Consider the following 19,231-nt stretch of genomic DNA (forward strand, 5'->3'; position numbering starts at 1 on the left):
TAGCTCAGGTCACACAAGGTCACAGACACCAGCTCAAGACACACAAGATCACAGACATCAGCTCAGGTCACACAAGGTCACAGGCACTAGTTCAGGTCACGCTAGGTACAGGCACTAGCTCAGGTCACACAAGGTCACAGACACCAGCTCAAGACACACAAGATCACAGACATCAGCTCAGGTCACACAAGGTCACAGGCACTAGTTCAGGTCACGCTAGGTACAGGCACTAGCTCAGGTCACACAAGGTCACAGACACCAGCTCAAGACACACAAGATCACAGACATCAGCTCAGGTCATACAAGGTCACAGGCACTAGTTCAGGTCACGCTAGGTACAGGCACTAGCTCAGGTCACACAAGGTCACAGACACCAGCTCAAGACACACAAGATCACAGACATCAGCTCAGGTCATACAAGGTCACAGGCACTAGTTCAGGTCACGCTAGGTACAGGCACTAGCTCAGGTCACACAAGGTCACAGACACCAGCTCAAGACACACAAGATCACAGACATCAGCTCAGGTCACACAAGGTCAATTGCACCAGCTCACACACAAGGTCACAGGTACTAGCTTAGGTCACACAAGGTCACAAGCACCAGCTCAGGTCACACAAGGTTACAAGCACCGGTTCAAGTTACACTAGTCCACAAGCACTAACTCAGGTCAAACTAGGTCACAGACACTAACTCAAGTCACACTAGGTCACGGGCACAAGCTCAAGTCACACTAGGTCACAAACACCAGCTCAAGTCACACTAGGTCACAGACACCTGCTCAAGTTACACTAGGTCACAGACACTAACTCAAGTCACACTAGGTCACAGGAACCAGCTCAAGTCACACTAGGTCACAGGCACCAGCTCAAGTCAAACTCGGTCACAGACACTAACTCAAGTCACACTAGGTCACGGGCACACGCTCAAGTCACACTAAGTCACAAGCACCAGCTCAAGTCCCACTAGGTCACAAACACCAGCTCAAGTCACACTAGGTCACAGACACCTGCTCAAGTTACACTAGGTCACAAACACCAGCTCAAGTGACACTAGGTCACAAACACCAGCTCAAGTCACACTAGGTCACAGACACTAACTCAAGTCACACTAGGTCACAAGCACCAGCTCAAGTTACACTAGGTCACAGGAAACAGCTTAAGTCACGAAAGATCACAGACACCAGCTCAAGTCACACTAGGTCACAAGCACCAGCTCAGGTCATGAGCCCTAGCTGAGATCACATAAGCTCAAAGACTTCAGCTCAGGTCACACTAGGTCACAGGCACCAGCTCAAGTCACACAAGTCCACAAACACCAGCTAAAGGCGTACAAGGTCACATACACCAGCTCAGGTCACACAAGGTCACAGATACCAGTTCAGGTCACACAAGGCCACAGACACAAGTTCAGGTCACACAAGATCAGATACACCAGCTCATGTCGAACAAGGTCACAAGCATTAACTCGTCACAAAAAGTCACAAGCACCAGCTCAGGTCACACTAAGTCACAGACACTAGCTCAGGTCTTACAAAGTCACAGGCATAAATTCAAGTCACACAGGTCAAAGGCACTAGCTCAGGTCACACAAGGTCACAGACACCAACTCAGGTCACACAAGGTCAAAGGCACCAGCTCAGGTCACACAAGGTCACATGGGGTGCTAGATTACTATTTTTATATCAAATTGCTCAGTTAACCCGTACGGTTCATGACAGCGCCTGGGGAATGGAAGGTGACCAGATTTGATTCGAGATAGAGTATTTAGATCCACTTCCTCGCATCAGAAGCCTCTCAGCAGCTTCTACACATCCCCCACCATGAGTCTCTCAGAGGAAGGGAGGCGGGGGAGGTGCAGACCGGTTCCTGTCAACTAATGTATGAGAATTATCAGAGTTTAAGGCAATAACGGGATTCTCGTTACTTAAGAGGGGATACCAAGTCATCCCACGTGATAACAGGCGTCACAAGAACATAATAACATGAACAAGGACCCTTTGGGCCCCCTGAAATATATCTGTCACCTGTGGGATGTCTGGGATGTTCAAAGCACAGGTTGACGCTCTGGAATGTTCACTGAACCAAAGGTGGGGGAGGAGACAAAGGAAGTGAGAGAGAGAGAGAGAGAGAGAGAAAAAAAAAGAGCATCTTGATGAAGTGGGAGAAGGGCAGTATAAAAGTCAGTGTTGGGGATCCTGTGTCTCACACCAGTGTTAAGACTTGGTCACTGTTGTGTCTGTCTCAACCTCCCGTGGGCGGTTCTACAACGTCTACCTGCTGTGGGCGTGGTTAAAGCCACCATCTGTGGACGTGTGTTTGGAGTGGGTTGAGCTGCATTCTGCGGGCGTGGTTTAGAGCTGGTTTAGTTGGTGTGTGTGGCAGTGGTGGAGCTCAAGATGAACCTGCTGTGTGTGTCCCTGCTGGTGCTGGTGGCAGTGATAACTGGTACCCTTGGTGAGTACATTCTGCAATACTCCAGCACCAACAGCCTCATTGGTCACAGACCAGGCTGCCGTCAGCAGACTGAGGATCGAGTCCTCACCACTCAAGATGCGTAATGGCTCACACGGGTTTATCTCTTCACAAAAATAAAAGATTATTTATAAACAGAGACCAGAGGTCCTTATGGTTTTCTGGAGTAAAATCTTGTAGGGCATTTTTGTAAACAATTCCTGTAGATAAGCAGGAGTCAGTCACTCGGCGGCCCGGTTCCAGAACAAGAATTCTAATTAACAGCCTGATCAATCAGGTTGTTGGTGCCAGCAGCAAGCAGCCTAACGTAGGCACCACAGCATGGCTGATCAGGAACTATCGATGAAAACTTTACAGGTTCCCTTTCCGAGTCAGCTAGGGGTCTTTAAAAGTAGGGGTCTTGAAGACGGATACAAATCTTTAAAAAACTAAGGGTCTTAAAAATAGCTAGGGGGTCTTAAAGACAGCTTGGGGTTCTAAAAGAGAGTTTTAAAACACTCTGGGGTTTGAAGACAGCTAGAGTCTTTAGAAAACTAGGGGTTTTGAAGAAAGCTAGGGGGGGGGGTCTTCAAGAAAGTTAGAGGTCGGATCGTAATTTCCTTATGCAGGAAGGGAAGATGTTTAAGAGTTTTGGTTCCTGTACACTTACTGGGTTACCTCTTAGTGTACTAACTGCAACGCTGCTTTTCGTAGGGAGTGACTTCTATAAGTAAATTTGGGACTAAGCTCTCCCAGGTGTAAATTATGATATATCTTTCACAAATACGTTCCTTAAAGTACATTACAAGGGACTCAAATTTAGGTGTTTAACTTAATTATTATGTTGAGAGAAGTTTCCTGTATATTCTCCAGGTACAATACCTGAGTTTTTAGAATGTATTTCATATAAATTTTAAACAATATCCCCACAGTTTCCCTCATATATATTTCGTATTTCTGGTATTTTATAGCAAAAATATGCAAAAGAACCAGTTGTGGTTGGACATTGTTATTGTTGTAGAAATGAACGTCTCCAGCGACTTTTGACGACATTGTTGACGTTGGAGATACGAACGCCTCCAGCGGCCTTCAAAAACAGTGTCCTAATTGGAGATACAAACGTTTCCAGCGACCTCTTATGACTTGACAGTGGAGACACGAATACTTCCATAGATTTTTGACGACTTTGTTAATAATGGAGACATGAACACCAACGACCTTCTGGTGACATTATTAACAGAGGAGCCATGAGCGTCTCCAGCGATCTTCGATAACAAGACTGATACTGAGACATAAACACGTTTAATTACATTTGACGAGAATGTAGACACGAACGTCGTAAGTGATTAAATTGAATCTATCTTTTACCCGTCTCAGGCTGCCCTAGCGACTTCCTGGGGATAAGCAGTTCGTGTGTGAAGGTGGTGATAGCTGCCGGTATTGGTGAGAGACCAGTGTCATGGAAGGTGGCCAGGGAAGGATGCAAGGCACTCGGGGCAGATCTGGCAGTCATGAACGTATCCAGCAAAGTTGAGCATATCTCTGCACACATTGACAAGGTGTTTCCTAGTAAGTAGTGTTCCAGTTATTATTATTATTATTATTATTATTATTATTATTATTATTATTATTATTATTATTATTATTATTATTATTATTATTATTATTATTGTTATTATTATTATTATTAATTTTTACGTAAGTGGTAAACCGGGAGTTTTAGAGTATCTGGGGATTGGGATGTAAACAGGAAGGGAGAAGAGTCAGATGGGTTTACTTTGGCACCATTAAGAACAACTCTTGCCAGTGAAAAGCTCTATATCTTAGAAATATAGAGCCCTTCATCTGCTCTGGCCTCATTACTTCCCATCCCCCAGATGAGGCATAACTTCCTAGAGATTTAAGTACACACACAATATAAATATATATATATATATATATATATATATATATATATATATATATATATATATATATATATATATATATATATATATATATATATAGGTAGGTAGGTAAAACTAGTCAATTAGCAAGAATATTTAAAATTAAGGCCTTTAAGATTTTCTTTCATACGTTTATAGAAATGTTTTATTGGTGTTAATGTAGAAATTAATAATTTTGTACCAAAAGAACCTTAGAAAACTTACCTAACCTTATTATAACAAGCGCAATTTAATTTAGCCTAATCCAACTCTATATATTTTACAATAATTTAATAGTACACAAACACAATCAAATATTTTTTTTTTCGTTAAGTTCAGAATGATTTCTGCGAAATTATTGCATACACAAATTTTCGGTTGCCTTATTCGGCAAGCATAGCGTTGTTATTTGAGCCAAAATCTCAAGTTTACCTTCTCGGCACGATATATATATATATATATATATATATATATATATATATATATATATATATATATATATATATATATATATATATATATATATATATATATATATATATATATATATATATATATATATATATATATATATATATATATATATATATATATATATATACATACATATATATATATATATATATATATATATATATATATATATATATATATATATATATATATATATATATACATACATATATATATATATATATATATATATATATATATATATATATATATATATATATATATATATATATATATATACATACATATATATATATATATATATATATATATATATATATATATATATATATATGTATATATATATATATATATATATATATATACATACATATATATATATATATATATATATATATATATATATATATACATACATATATATATATATATATATATATATATATATATATATATATATATATATATATATATGTATATATATATATATATATATATATATATATATATATATATATATATATATATACATACATATATATATATATATATATATATATATATATATATATATATATATATATATATATATATATATATATATATCCAGCCACATTGAGGATACAGTGAACTAGCTCTAGGCCTTTCGCACTGCAAGCAGTGCGTCGTCAGGAGCTATACAATGTTACAATACGTAAGTAGAGTGATAATGACCGAGTGAGAGAATGACGGACAGGATAGACACGTTCATCTTCACTCAGAGAGATGGACCAGCGCCACCACCCACCTCCACCACCACCTTCTTACCCCTGTGTGTTACCTGGAGGGAGAGACGGAAGAGGGAGTAGTGCAAGTCGTAAGAACTACTAAACATACTGTAAGAACAAGGAATATTGAAGTTACTCCACTTCCATAATATTGATGAACAGTAAATCTAGTGCTCAGGTCCTAAGTGATCAATTACAGTCTCAGACAATCTTGTTCCATTGACACTTACACATTTAAATACGACATAAAATATGCCTAAACTCTTAAGTACAATTATTACAACCCAGGAGTCCCAAAGGCCTGTTATCCTGGGTGAAAAGGGAGCAAAATAAACACAGCAGAAAAACTTTTGACTTGCATTATCCTTCACCAATTTAGAACAGAAGTATGTACACTATATACACTATGTACAACAATAGGTATTAGTGCACTCCACGGTAAGCAAGGCAGAATAGAAGCCACTAGAGAGCAGACCGTGCTTCAACCAGCTCTAGAATGGGAATGACAAGGGCAGACAGGTGAGTGGTACCCACAAACCCACAACACCTCTCAGATTGCCAAAACCATCTTCTCATTGGCTGGAACCTGGGTACTGGTTGAACGACGGGGCCCCATCATCAACCCTTAGTACCTGGTTCGCTGGATGGAGGGAGATAGCCTTTCAATGAGGGTGTGTACATGCGTCGAATAAAGGTTACGTACTGTTTGCATGCCACAACAATAAATCCCAGAAAGTTTTACGGACAGCATTCAACCTCACGGAGATGGAACGTAATCCCCCTCGCACCAGTATTTAAACTACGAAAAACTGAATTAATCCTCATTTCAATAGTTGTAGTGTAGCTATAAGCTGTAGTTGTATAAATCTATATATATCCTATTGCAATATTGCATAGTTCCTGACGAGGCAATGACTGCAATGCAAAACGCTTAAAGCTAGTCCATTTCATATATGCATATATATATATATATATATATATATATATATATATATATATATATATATATATCTATATATATATATATATATATATAGTAGTAGGTTGGTAGACAGCAACCACCCAGGGAAGTACTACCGTCCTGCCAGATGACTGTGAAACAAAAACCTGTAACTGTTTTGCATGATGGTAGGATTGCTGGTTTCTTTTTCTGTCTCATAAACACGCTAAGATAACAGGGATATCTTGCTACTCCTACTTACACTTTGGTCACACTTCACAGACACGCACATGCATATATATATATACATACATCTAGGTTTTTCTCCTTTTTCTAAATAGCTCTTGTTCTTTTTTATTTCTTCTATTGTCCATGGGGAAGTGGAAAAGAATCTTTCCTCCGTAAGCCATGCGTGTCGTATGAGGCGACTAAAATGCCGGGAGCAATGGGCTAGTAACCCCTTCTCCTGTATACAATTACTAAAAAAGAGAAGAAGAAAAACTTTATAAAACTGGGTTGCTTAAATGTGCGTGGATGTAGTGCGGATGACAAGAAACAGATGATTGCTGATGTTATGAATGAAAAGAAGTTGGATGTCCTGGCCCTAAGCGAAACAAAGCTGAAGGGGGTAGGAGAGTTTCAGTGGGGGGAAATAAATGGGATTAAATCTGGAGTATCTGAGAGAGTTAGAGCAAAGGAAGGGGTAGCAGTAATGTTAAATGATCAGTTATGGAAGGAGAAAAGAGAATATGAATGTGTAAATTCAAGAATTATGTGGATTAAAGTAAAGGTTGGATGCGAGAAGTGGGTCATAATAAGCGTGTATGCACCTGGAGAAGAGAGGAATGCAGAGGAGAGAGAGAGATTTTGGGAGATGTTAAGTGAATGTATAGGAGCCTTTGAACCAAGTGAGAGAGTAATTGTGGTAGGGGACTTGAATGCTAAAGTAGGAGAAACTTTTAGAGAGGGTGTGGTAGGTAAGTTTGGGGTGCCAGGTGTAAATGATAATGGGAGCCCTTTGATTGAACTTTGTATAGAAAGGGGTTTAGTTATAGGTAATACATATTTTAAGAAAAAGATGATAAATAAGTATACACGATATGATGTAGGGAGAAATGACAGTAGTTTGTTGGATTATGTATTGGTAGATAAAAGACTGTTGAGTAGACTTCAGGATGTACATGTTTATAGAGGGGCCACAGATATATCAGATCACTTTCTAGTTGTAGCTACACTGAGAGTAAAAGGTAGATGGGATACAAGGAGAATAGAAGCATCAGGGAAGAGAGAGGTGAAGGTTTATAAACTAAAAGAGGAGGCAGTTAGGGTAAGATATAAACAGCTATTGGAGGATAGATGGGCTAATGAGAGCATAGGCAATGGGGTCGAAGAGGTATGGGGTAGGTTTAAAAATGTAGTGTTAGAGTGTTCAGCAGAAGTTTGTGGTTACAGGAAAGTGGGTGCAGGAGGGAAGAGGAGCGATTGGTGGAATGATGATGTAAAGAGAGTAGTAAGGGAGAAAAAGTTAGCATATGAGAAGTTTTTACAAAGTAGAAGTGATGCAAGGAGGGAAGAGTATATGGAGAAAAAGAGAGAAGTTAAGAGAGTGGTGAAGCAATGTAAAAAGAGAGCAAATGAGAGAGTGGGTGAGATGTTATCAACAAATTTTGTTGAAAATAAGAAAAAGTTTTGGAGTGAGATTAACAAGTTAAGAAAGCCTAGAGAACAAATGGATTTGTCAGTTAAAAATAGGAGAGGAGCGTTATTAAATGGAGAGTTAGAGGTATTGGGAAGATGGAAGGAATATTTTGAGGAATTGTTAAATGTTGATGAAGATAGGGAAGCTGTGATTTCGTGTATAGGGCAAGGAGGAATAACATCTTGTAGGAGTGAGGAAGAGCCAGTTGTGAGTGTGGGGGAAGTTCGTGAGGCAGTAGGTAAAATGAAAGGGGGTAAGGCAGCCGGGATTGATGGGATAAAGATAGAAATGTTAAAAGCAGGTGGGGATATAGTTTTGGAGTGGTTGGTGCAATTATTTAATAAATGTATGGAAGAGGGTAAGGTACCTAGGGATTGGCAGAGAGCATGCATAGTTCCTTTGTATAAAGGCAAAGGGGATAAAAGAGAGTGCAAAAATTATAGGGGGATAAGTCTGTTGAGTGTACCTGGTAAAGTGTATGGTAGAGTTATAATTGAAAGAATTAAGAGTAAGACGGAGAATAGGATAGCAGATGAACAAGGAGGCTTTAGGAAAGGTAGGGGGTGTGTGGACCAGGTGTTTACAGTGAAACATATAAGTGAACAGTATTTAGATAAGGCTAAAGAGGTCTTTGTGGCATTTATGGATTTGGAAAAGGCGTATGACAGGGTGGATAGGGGGGCAATGTGGCAGATGTTGCAAGTGTATGGTGTAGGAGGTAGGTTACTGAAAGCAGTGAAGAGTTTTTACGAGGATAGTGAGGCTCAAGTTAGAGTATGTAGGAAAGAGGGAAATTTTTTCCCAGTAAAAGTAGGCCTTAGACAAGGATGTGTGATGTCACCGTGGTTGTTTAATATATTTATAGATGGGGTTGTAAGAGAAGTAAATGCGAGGGTCTTGGCAAGAGGCGTGGAGTTAAAAGATAAAGAATCACACACAAAGTGGGAGTTGTCACAGCTGCTCTTTGCTGATGACACTGTGCTCTTGGGAGATTCTGAAGAGAAGTTGCAGAGATTGGTGGATGAATTTGGTAGGGTGTGCAAAAGAAGAAAATTAAAGGTGAATACAGGAAAGAGTAAGGTTATGAGGATAACAAAAAGATTAGGTGATGAAAGATTGAATATCAGATTGGAGGGAGAGAGTATGGAGGAGGTGAACGTATTCAGATATTTGGGAGTGGACGTGTCAGCGGATGGGTCTATGAAAGATGAGGTGAATCATAGAATTGATGAGGGAAAAAGAGTGAGTGGTGCACTTAGGAGTCTGTGGAGACAAAGAACTTTGTCCTTGGAGGCAAAGAGGGGAATGTATGAGAGTATAGTTTTACCAACGCTCTTATATGGGTGTGAAGCGTGGGTGATGAATGTTGCAGCGAGGAGAAGGCTGGAGGCAGTGGAGATGTCATGTCTGAGGGCAATGTGTGGTGTGAATATAATGCAGAGAATTCGTAGTTTGGAAGTTAGGAGGAGGTGCGGGATTACCAAAACTGTTGTCCAGAGGGCTGAGGAAGGGTTGTTGAGGTGGTTCGGACATGTAGAGAGAATGGAGCGAAACAGAATGACTTCAAGAGTGTATCAGTCTGTAGTGGAAGGAAGGCGGGGTAGGGGTCGGCCTAGGAAGGGTTGGAGGGAGGGGGTAAAGGAGGTTTTGTGTGCGAGGGGCTTGGACTTCCAGCAGGCATGCGTGAGCGTGTTTGATAGGAGTGAATGGAGACAAATGGTTTTTAATACTTGACGTGCTGTTGGAGTGTGAGCAAAGTAACATTTATGAAGGGATTCAGGGAAACCGGCAGGCCGGACTTGAGTCCTGGAGATGGGAAGTACAGTGCCTGCACTCTGAAGGAGGGGTGTTAATGTTGCAGTTTAAAAACTGTAGTGTAAAGCACCCTTCTGGCAAGACAGTGATGGAGTGAATGATGGTGAAAGTTTTTCTTTTTCGGGCCACCCTGCCTTGGTGGGAATCGGCCGGTGTGATAATAAAAAAAAAATAAAATATATATATAATTATTGAAAATAATTATTGCTATTTTCTAGCATTTCGTTGTATTTGGATACTTTTCAGATGAAGCTTCGTACACGTTTTGGGTTGGAGGACACAAGGTCAACGGTCAGTGGAAGTGGGTAACTGACCAGACTATCAACCTCAAGTCAAACCTGTAAGTTTAATATCTCAGGTCACTCGTTTAAGACCTCATAACGCGCGTTTTAGACCTCAGATAACACAATTAAACCTCAGATAACACATTTAAACCTCAGATAGCACATTTAACCTCAGATAACATATTTAAACCTCAGAAAACACATTCAAACCTCAGATCAAACATCCAAGACCTCTGAGGATAAGAGAGCATATATAACGTGTAAGACCTGTCTCAGGGCTGGAAGGAAGACAGGTAAACAGGTCAGCAAAAAACAAAAGGAATCACGTCAACATTTTGGTTAGATTGACCCAGTTGAAGGTAAACTTGGTTGGATGTGGTTAAGCTTGGTTACTAAAAGTTAGGTTAGGTTTGGAAAGCTTAGTTTAAGTTAGGTTTGGAAAGCTTAGTTTAAGTTAGGTTAGGTTTGGAAAGCTTAATTTAAGTTAGGTTAGGTTTGGAAAGCTTAATTTAAGTTAGGTTAGGTTTGGAAAGCTTAGTATAAGTTAGGTTAGGATTGTAAAGCTTAGTTTAAGTTAGGTTAGGTCTGTAAAGCTTAGTTTAAGTTAGGTTAGGTTTGGAAAGCTTAGTTTAAGTTAGGTTAGGTTTGGAAAGCTTAGTTTAAGTTAGGTTAGGTTTGGAAAGCTTAGTTTAAGTTAGGTTAGGTTTGGAAAGCTTAGTTTAAGTTAGATTTTAAAAGCTTAGTTTAAGTTAGGTTAGGTTTGGAAAGCTTAGTTTAAGTTAGGGTTGGAAAGCTTAGTTTAAGTTAGGTTTGAAAAGCTTAGTTTAAGTTAGGTTAGGTTTGGAAAGCTTAGTTTAAGTTAGGCTACGTTTGGAAAGCTTAATTTAAGTTAGGTAAGGTTTGGAAAGCTTAGTTTAAGTTAGGTTAGGTTTGGGAAGCTTAGTTTAAGTTAGGTTAGGTTTGGAAAGCTTAGTTTAAGTTAGGTTAGGTTTGGAAAGCTTAGTTTAAGTTAGGTTTGGAAAGCTTGGTTTAAGTTAGGTTAGGTTTGGAAAGCTTAGTTTAAGTTACGTTTGGAAAGCTTAGTTTAAGTTAGGTTAGGTTTGGAAAACTTAGTTTAAGTTAGGTTAGGTTTGGAAAGCTTAGTTTAAGTTAGGTTAGGTTTGGAAAGCTTAGTTTAAGTTAAGTTAGGTTTGGAAAGCTTAGTTTAAGTTAGGTTAGGTTTGGAAAGCTTAGTTTAAGTTAAGTTAGGTTTGGAAAGCTTAGTTTAAGTTAGGTTAGGTTTGGAAAACTTAGTTTAAGTTAGGTTAGGTTTGGAAAGCTTAGTTTAAGTTAGGTTTGGAAAGCTTAGTTTAAGTTAGGTTAGGATTGGAAAGCTTAGTTTAAGTTAAGATAGGTTTGGAAAGCTTAATTTAAGTTAGGTTAGGATTGGAAAGCTTAGTTTAAGTTAAGTTAGGTTTGGAAAGTTTAGTTTAAGTTAGGTTAGGTTTGGAAAGCTTAGTTTAAGTTAGGTTAGGTTTGGAAAGTTTTGTTTAAGTTAGGTTAGGTTAGGAAAGCTTAGTTTAAGTTTGGAAAGCTTAGTTTAAGTTAGGATGGGTTTGGAAAGCTTAGTTTAAGTTAGCTTAGGTTTGGAAAGCTTAGTTTAAGTTAGGTTAGGTTTGGAAAGCTTAGTTTTAGTTAGGTTAGGTTTGGAAAGCTTAGTTTAAGTTAGGTTAGGTTTGGAAAGCTTAGTTTTAGTTAGGTTAGGTTGTGGAAAGCTTAGTTTAAGTTAGGTTAGGTTTTGAAAGTTTAGTTTATGTTTGGTTGTGGACTGTTTTTTCCTGTGACTTTGTTTTTCTAGATTCCTAGATTTGTAAAAAAAATGTATATATATATGTACACATATATATATATATATATATATATATATATATATATATATATATATATATATATATATATATATATATATATATATATATATATATATATATATATATATATATATATATATATATATATATATAACTAGACGACGTTTGGGTCCGTCCTGAACCATCAGCAGGTTCAAAAAAAAAATCTAAATAACATCCCTCCCGATCTGACAATAGTTCACGATGGATCGAAACGTCGTCCAGATGACTTTTTTCAATGTTGACGAAATGTCAGTCTTTTATTTGCATAAATTTGTTACACAAACTATAATGTAATTTTGGCAGTTATATTATTTTTGAGTTCCGAGGAAGAAAAAACTGGAGATATTTACATACTTTTTTTAAGGGTTTACATTTCTAGTCTGTGATTGTTTGACACCTGTGATTGTTTAACACCTGTGATTGTTTGACACCTGTGATTGTTTGACACCTGTGATTGTTTGACACCTGTGATTGTTTGACACCTGTGATTGTTTGACACCTGTGATTGTTTGACACCTGTGATTGTTTGACACCTGTGATTGTTTGACACCTGTGATTGTTTAACACCTGTGATTGTTTGACACCTGTGATTGTTTGACACCTGTGATTGTTTGACACCTGTGATTGTTTGGTACCTGTGTTTGTTTGGCACCTGTGATTTCTTGACACCTGTGATTGTTTGACACCTGTGATTGTTTGACACCTGTGATTGTTTGACACCTGTCATTGTTTGACACCTGTGATTGTTTGACACCTGTCATTGTTTAACACCTGTCATTGTTTAACACCTGTGATTGTTTGATACCTGTGATTGTTTTAATTCCTTCGATTGTTCGACACCTTGATTGTTTAACACCTGTGATTGACAACTGTGATTGCTTGACACCTGTGATTGCTTAACACCTGAGATTGTTTGACAACTGTGATTGTTTGACACCTGGGATTGTTTAACCCCTGTGGTTGACACCTGTGATTGGTTGACACGTGTGATTGTTTGACACCTGTGATTGTTTGACACCTGTGATTGTTTGACACCTGTGATTGTCTGACACCTGTGATTGTTTAACACCTGTGATTGTTTGACACCTGTGATTGTTTGACACCTGTGATTGTTTGACACCTGTGATTGTTTGACACCTGTGATTGTTTGACACCTGTGATTGTTTGACACATGTGATTGTTTAACACCTCTGATTGTTTGACACCTGTGATTGTTTAACACCTGTGATTGTTTGACACCTGTGATTGTTTGACACCTGTGATTGTTATCACCTGTGATTGTTTGACACCTGTGATTGTTTGACACCTGTGATTGTTTGACACCTGTGATTGTTTGGCACCTGTGATTATTTGACAACTGTGTTTGACACCTGTGATTGACACCTGTGATTGTTTGACACTTGTGATTGTTTAACACCTGTGATTGTTTGACACCTGTGATTGACACCTGTGATTGTTTGACACCTGTGATTGACACCTGTGATTGTTTGACACCTGTGATTGACACCTGTGATTGACACCTGTGATTGTTTGACACCTGTGATTGTTTAACCCCTGTGGTTGACACCTGTGATTGGTTGACACGTGTGATTGTTTGACACCTGTGATTGTTTGACACCTGTGATTGTTTGACACCTGTGATTGTCTGACACCTGTGATTGTTTAACACCTGTGATTGTTTGACACGTGTGATTGTTTGACACCTGTGATTGTTTGACACCTGTGATTGTTTGACACCTGTGATTGTCTGACACCTGTGATTGTTTAACACCTGTGATTGTTTGACACCTGTGATTGTTTGACACCTGTGATTGTTTGACACCTGTGATTGTTTGACACCTGTGATTGTTTGACACCTGTGATTGTTTGACACCTGTGATTGTTTAACACCTGTGATTGTTTGACACCTGTGATTGTTTAACACCTGTGATTGTTTGACACCTGTGATTGTTTGACACCTGTGATTGTTTAACACCTGTGATTGTTTGACACCTGTGATTGTTTGACACCTGTGATTGTTTGACACCTGTGATTGTTTGGCACCTGTGATTATTTGACAACTGTGTTTGACACCTGTGATTGACACCTGTGATTGTTTGACACTTGTGATTGTTTAACACCTGTGATTGTTTGACACCTGTGATTGACACCTGTGATTGTTTGACACCTGTGATTGACACCTGTGATTGATTGACACCTGTGATTGACACCTGTGATTGACACCTGTGATTGTTTGACACCTGTGATTGTTTGACACCTGTGATTGACACCTATGATTGTTTGACAACTGTGATTGTTTGACACCTGTGATTGACACCTGTGATTGTTTGACACCTATGATTGTATGACACCTGTGATTGTTTGACACCTGTGATTGTTTGACACCTGTTATTGTTTGGTACCTGTGTTTGTTTGGCGCATGTGATTTCTTGACACCTGTGATTGTTTGACACCTGTGATTGTTTGACACCTGTCATTGTTTGACACCTGTCATTGTTTGACACCTGTGATTGTTTGACACCTGTCATTGTTTAACACCTGTCATTGTTTAACACCTGTGATTGTTTGATACCTGTGATTGTTTTAATTCCTTCGATTGTTCGACACCTTGATTGTTTAACACCTGTGATTGACAACTGTGATTGCTTGATACCTGTGATTGCTTAACACCTGAGATTGTTTGACAACTGTGATTGACACCTGGGATTGTTTAACCCCTGTGGTTGGCACTGTGATTGGTTGACACGTGTGATTGTTTGACACCTGTGATTGTTTGACACCTGTGATTGTTTGACACCTGTGATTGTTTGACACCTGTGATTGTTTGGTACCTGTGTTTGTTTGGCACCTGTGATTTCTTGACACCTGTGATTGTTTGACACCTGTGATTGTTTGACACCTGTGATTGTTTGACACCTGTCATTGTTTGACACCTGTGATTGTTTGACACCTGTCATTGTTTAACACCTGTCATTGTTTAACACCTGTGATTGTTTGATACCTGTGATTGTTTTAATTCCTTCGATTGTTCGACACCTTGATTGTTTAACACCTGTGATTGACAACTGTGATTGCTTGACACCTGTGATTGCTTAACACCTGAGATTGTTTGACAACTGTGATTGTTTGACACCTGGGATTGTTTAACCCCTGTGGTTGACACCTGTGATTGGTTGACACGTGTGATTGTTTGACACCTGTGATTGTTTGACACCTGTGATTGTTTGACACCTGTGATTGTCTGACACCTGTGATTGTTTAACACCTGTGATTGTTTGACACCTGTGATTGTTTGACACCTGTGATTGTTTGACACCTGTGATTGTTTGACACCTGTGATTGTTTGACACCTGTGATTGTTTGACACATGTGATTGTTTAACACCTCTGATTGTTTGACACCTGTGATTGTTTAACACCTGTGATTGTTTGACACCTGTGATTGTTTGACACCTGTGATTGTTATCACCTGTGATTGTTTGACACCTGTGATTGTTTGACACCTGTGATTGTTTGACACCTGTGATTGTTTGGCACCTGTGATTATTTGACAACTGTGTTTGACACCTGTGATTGACACCTGTGATTGTTTGACACTTGTGATTGTTTAACACCTGTGATTGTTTGACACCTGTGATTGACACCTGTGATTGTTTGACACCTGTGATTGACACCTGTGATTGTTTGACACCTGTGATTGACACCTGTGATTGACACCTGTGATTGTTTGATACCTGTGATTGTTTAACCCCTGTGGTTGACACCTGTGATTGGTTGACACGTGTGATTGTTTGACACCTGTGATTGTTTGACACCTGTGATTGTTTGACACCTGTGATTGTCTGACACCTGTGATTGTTTAACACCTGTGATTGTTTGACACGTGTGATTGTTTGACACCTGTGATTGTTTGACACCTGTGATTTTTTGACACCTGTGATTGTCTGACACCTGTGATTGTTTAACACCTGTGATTGTTTGACACCTGTGATTGTTTGACACCTGTGATTGTTTGACACCTGTGATTGTTTGACACCTGTGATTGTTTGACACCTGTGATTGTTTGACACCTGTGATTGTTTAACACCTGTGATTGTTTGACACCTGTGATTGTTTAACACCTGTGATTGTTTGACACCTGTGATTGTTTGACACCTGTGATTGTTTAACACCTGTGATTGTTTGACACCTGTGATTGTTTGACACCTGTGATTGTTTGACACCTGTGATTGTTTGGCACCTGTGATTATTTGACAACTGTGTTTGACACCTGTGATTGACACCTGTGATTGTTTGACACTTGTGATTGTTTAACACCTGTGATTGTTTGACACCTGTGATTGACACCTGTGATTGTTTGACACCTGTGATTGAGACCTGTGATTGTTTGACACCTGTGATTGACACCTGTGATTGACACCTGTGATTGTTTGACACCTGTGATTGTTTGACACCTGTGATTGACACCTATGATTGTTTGACAACTGTGATTGTTTGACACCTGTGATTGACACCTGTGATTGTTTGACACCTATGATTGTATGACACCTGTGATTGTTTGACACCTGTGATTGTTTGACACCTGTTATTGTTTGGTACCTGTGTTTGTTTGGCGCCTGTGATTTCTTGACACCTGTGATTGTTTGACACCTGTGATTGTTTGACACCTGTCATTGTTTGACACCTGTCATTGTTTGACACCTGTGATTGTTTGACACCTGTCATTGTTTAACACCTGTCATTGTTTAACACCTGTGATTGTTTGATACCTGTGATTGTTTTAATTCCTTCGATTGTTCGACACCTTGATTGTTTAACACCTGTGATTGACAACTGTGATTGCTTGATACCTGTGATTGCTTAACACCTGAGATTGTTTGACAACTGTGATTGTTTGACACCTGGGATTGTTTAACCCCTGTGGTTGACACCTGTGATTGGTTGACACGTGTGATTGTTTGACACCTGTGATTGTTTGACACCTGTGATTGTTTGACACCTGTGATTGTCTGACACTTGTGATTGTTTGACACTTGTAACTGTCTGACACATGTGATTGTTTGACACCTGGGATTGTTTAACCCCTGTGGTTGACACCTGTGATTGGTTGACACGTGTGATTGTTTGACACCTGTGATTGTTTGACACCTGTGATTGTTTGACACCTGTGATTGTCTGACACTTGTGATTGTTTGACACTTGTAACTGTCTGACACATGTGATTGTTTAACACCTGTGGTTGTCTAACACATGTGATTGCTTAACACCTGTGATTGCTTAACACCTGTGATTGTCTAACTCCTGTGATTGATGAACACCTGTAATTTCATAACACCTATAATTACATAACACTTGCAATTGCATAACACCTGAAATTACATAACACCTGTAATTACATAATACCTGCAATTGCATAACACCTGTAATTACATAACACCTGTAATTACATAATACCTGCAATTGCATAACACCTGTAATTACATAACACCTGTAATTGCTTCATTCCTGTAATTTTTAATTCTTGTAATTACTCTATATCATTATTAATTCATTTATTATCATTAGGCCAACATTTATGTCTTACCTTCATCATCATTATTATTATTATTATTATTATTATTATTATTATTATTATTATTATTATTATTATTATTATTATTATTATTATTATTATTATTATTATCAAAAAGAAGCGCTAAACCCACTAGAGCGTGTTACTTTCAGGTGTTATCGTAGGCCTAAACGTACAAATCCTCCATTTTCCTTCTAGTGTTCTGCCTTGGAGCTACTGAAGGGCTCTTGTTCCAAGGGAGTGAAACCCTCTTCTACTTTCTCTAAGTCAAACTGATTGTCACCCATTCCCAGGCGCTGTCTGTCCCCTTCTTATGAATATATATATTAAACGTAGTGACCTGCGCTGACCTCCTAAACACTGACCTCTGAGGAGTTACGCCCACCTTTCTTCCTCCTGCAGGTGGGTGCCCAACACACCCAAGAAGGATGACAGAATCTCCTTCGCTCTGCTAGTTCCGGCTGACTCGCTACACGGTCGACGGTACCTCAATGAGAATGGTGAGGGAGGCTGGGCGCCTGGCTACATCTGTGAGATCTGAGAGAGAGAGTGAGAGAGAGAGAGAGAGAGAGAGAGAGAGAGAGAGAGAGAGAGAGAGAGAGAGAGAGAGAGAGAGAGAGAGAGAGAGAGAGAGAGAGAGAGAGAGAATAAAGCCAGCTGACTGATTGATCTTCTGAGAGAGAGAGAGAGAGAGAGAGAGAGAGAGAGAGAGAGAGAGAGAATAAAGTCAGCTGACTGATTGATCTTCTGAGAGAGAGAGAGAGAGAGAGAGAGAGAGAGAGAGAGAGAGAGAGAGAGAGAGAGAGAGAGAGAGAGAGAGAGAGAATAAAGTCAGCTGACTAATTGAACTCGCTGGCACAGATGGCTCCAACTTAATCCTGTTCCCTACTTATTTGTCTCATAACAATAAAAAGGCTTTTGATGAACTGATGTAGGTAAGAGCTCTTAGCTGGTAAATAAAGTTAGGAACCTTAACGTAACTTTGTAAACCCGTGTGTAAAGACACAGAGAATAATTATTAAAATTCTCTTGATAATCGGCAATAAAATTTTTTAATAAAATTGTATATCTTCAATAATAATGTTTTGAACAATATAAATTTTGATGACACACTTCATGTTGTGTTAGTAACCCCTTGACGGAGGTGGAGGTGGAGGTGGTGGAGGAGGTGGGGGTGGAGGAGGAGGTGGTGGAGGAGGTGGGGGTGGAGGACTGTAGAAGTTTGACAACTCCTACTAGTGACAATGGCTGCATTCTAGTTATACTTTATTAAAGTAATTTATTGTTTTCTGCTTATTCTTGCTTTCTATTTTTGTTTCTGTTTGTAATTAAGTTCTGTATTTTTATTCTATATTTCTGTCCTCTTTATCTTCATGCCTTATTTATTTTGGATTTTCCTGAGCAGGGAAGGT

The 19,231-nt window shown here is 38.9% G+C and overlaps 1 protein-coding gene across 3 annotated transcripts; it reads left to right on the forward strand.

Moving 5' to 3' along the window:
• Positions 1–2,192: 2,192 nt before the first annotated feature.
• On the forward strand, positions 2,193–18,934 carry LOC128706637 (uncharacterized). 3 transcript variants are annotated; one of them, XR_011392923.1, is made up of 6 exons: positions 2,193–2,455; positions 3,830–4,021; positions 10,319–10,412; positions 18,222–18,358; positions 18,425–18,483; positions 18,662–18,934. XR_011392923.1 is itself a non-coding variant. In XM_070092413.1 (4 exons), exons 1-4 carry the CDS (start codon positions 2,398–2,400, stop codon positions 18,358–18,360), a joined length of 483 nt encoding a protein of 160 aa, XP_069948514.1. In that variant the 5' UTR covers positions 2,193–2,397; the 3' UTR covers positions 18,361–18,400. The 3 variants fall into 3 exon arrangements, 1 of the variants encoding a protein (XP_069948514.1); XR_011392924.1 differs by having other exon boundaries at positions 18,429–18,483; XM_070092413.1 differs by lacking the exons at positions 18,425–18,483; positions 18,662–18,934 and having other exon boundaries at positions 18,222–18,400.
• Positions 18,935–19,231: the final 297 nt, after the last annotated feature.

The sequence above is a fragment of the Cherax quadricarinatus genome, chromosome 3 (genome assembly GCF_038502225.1).
Source record: "Cherax quadricarinatus isolate ZL_2023a chromosome 3, ASM3850222v1, whole genome shotgun sequence".
Lineage (NCBI taxonomy): Eukaryota > Metazoa > Arthropoda > Malacostraca > Decapoda > Parastacidae > Cherax > Cherax quadricarinatus.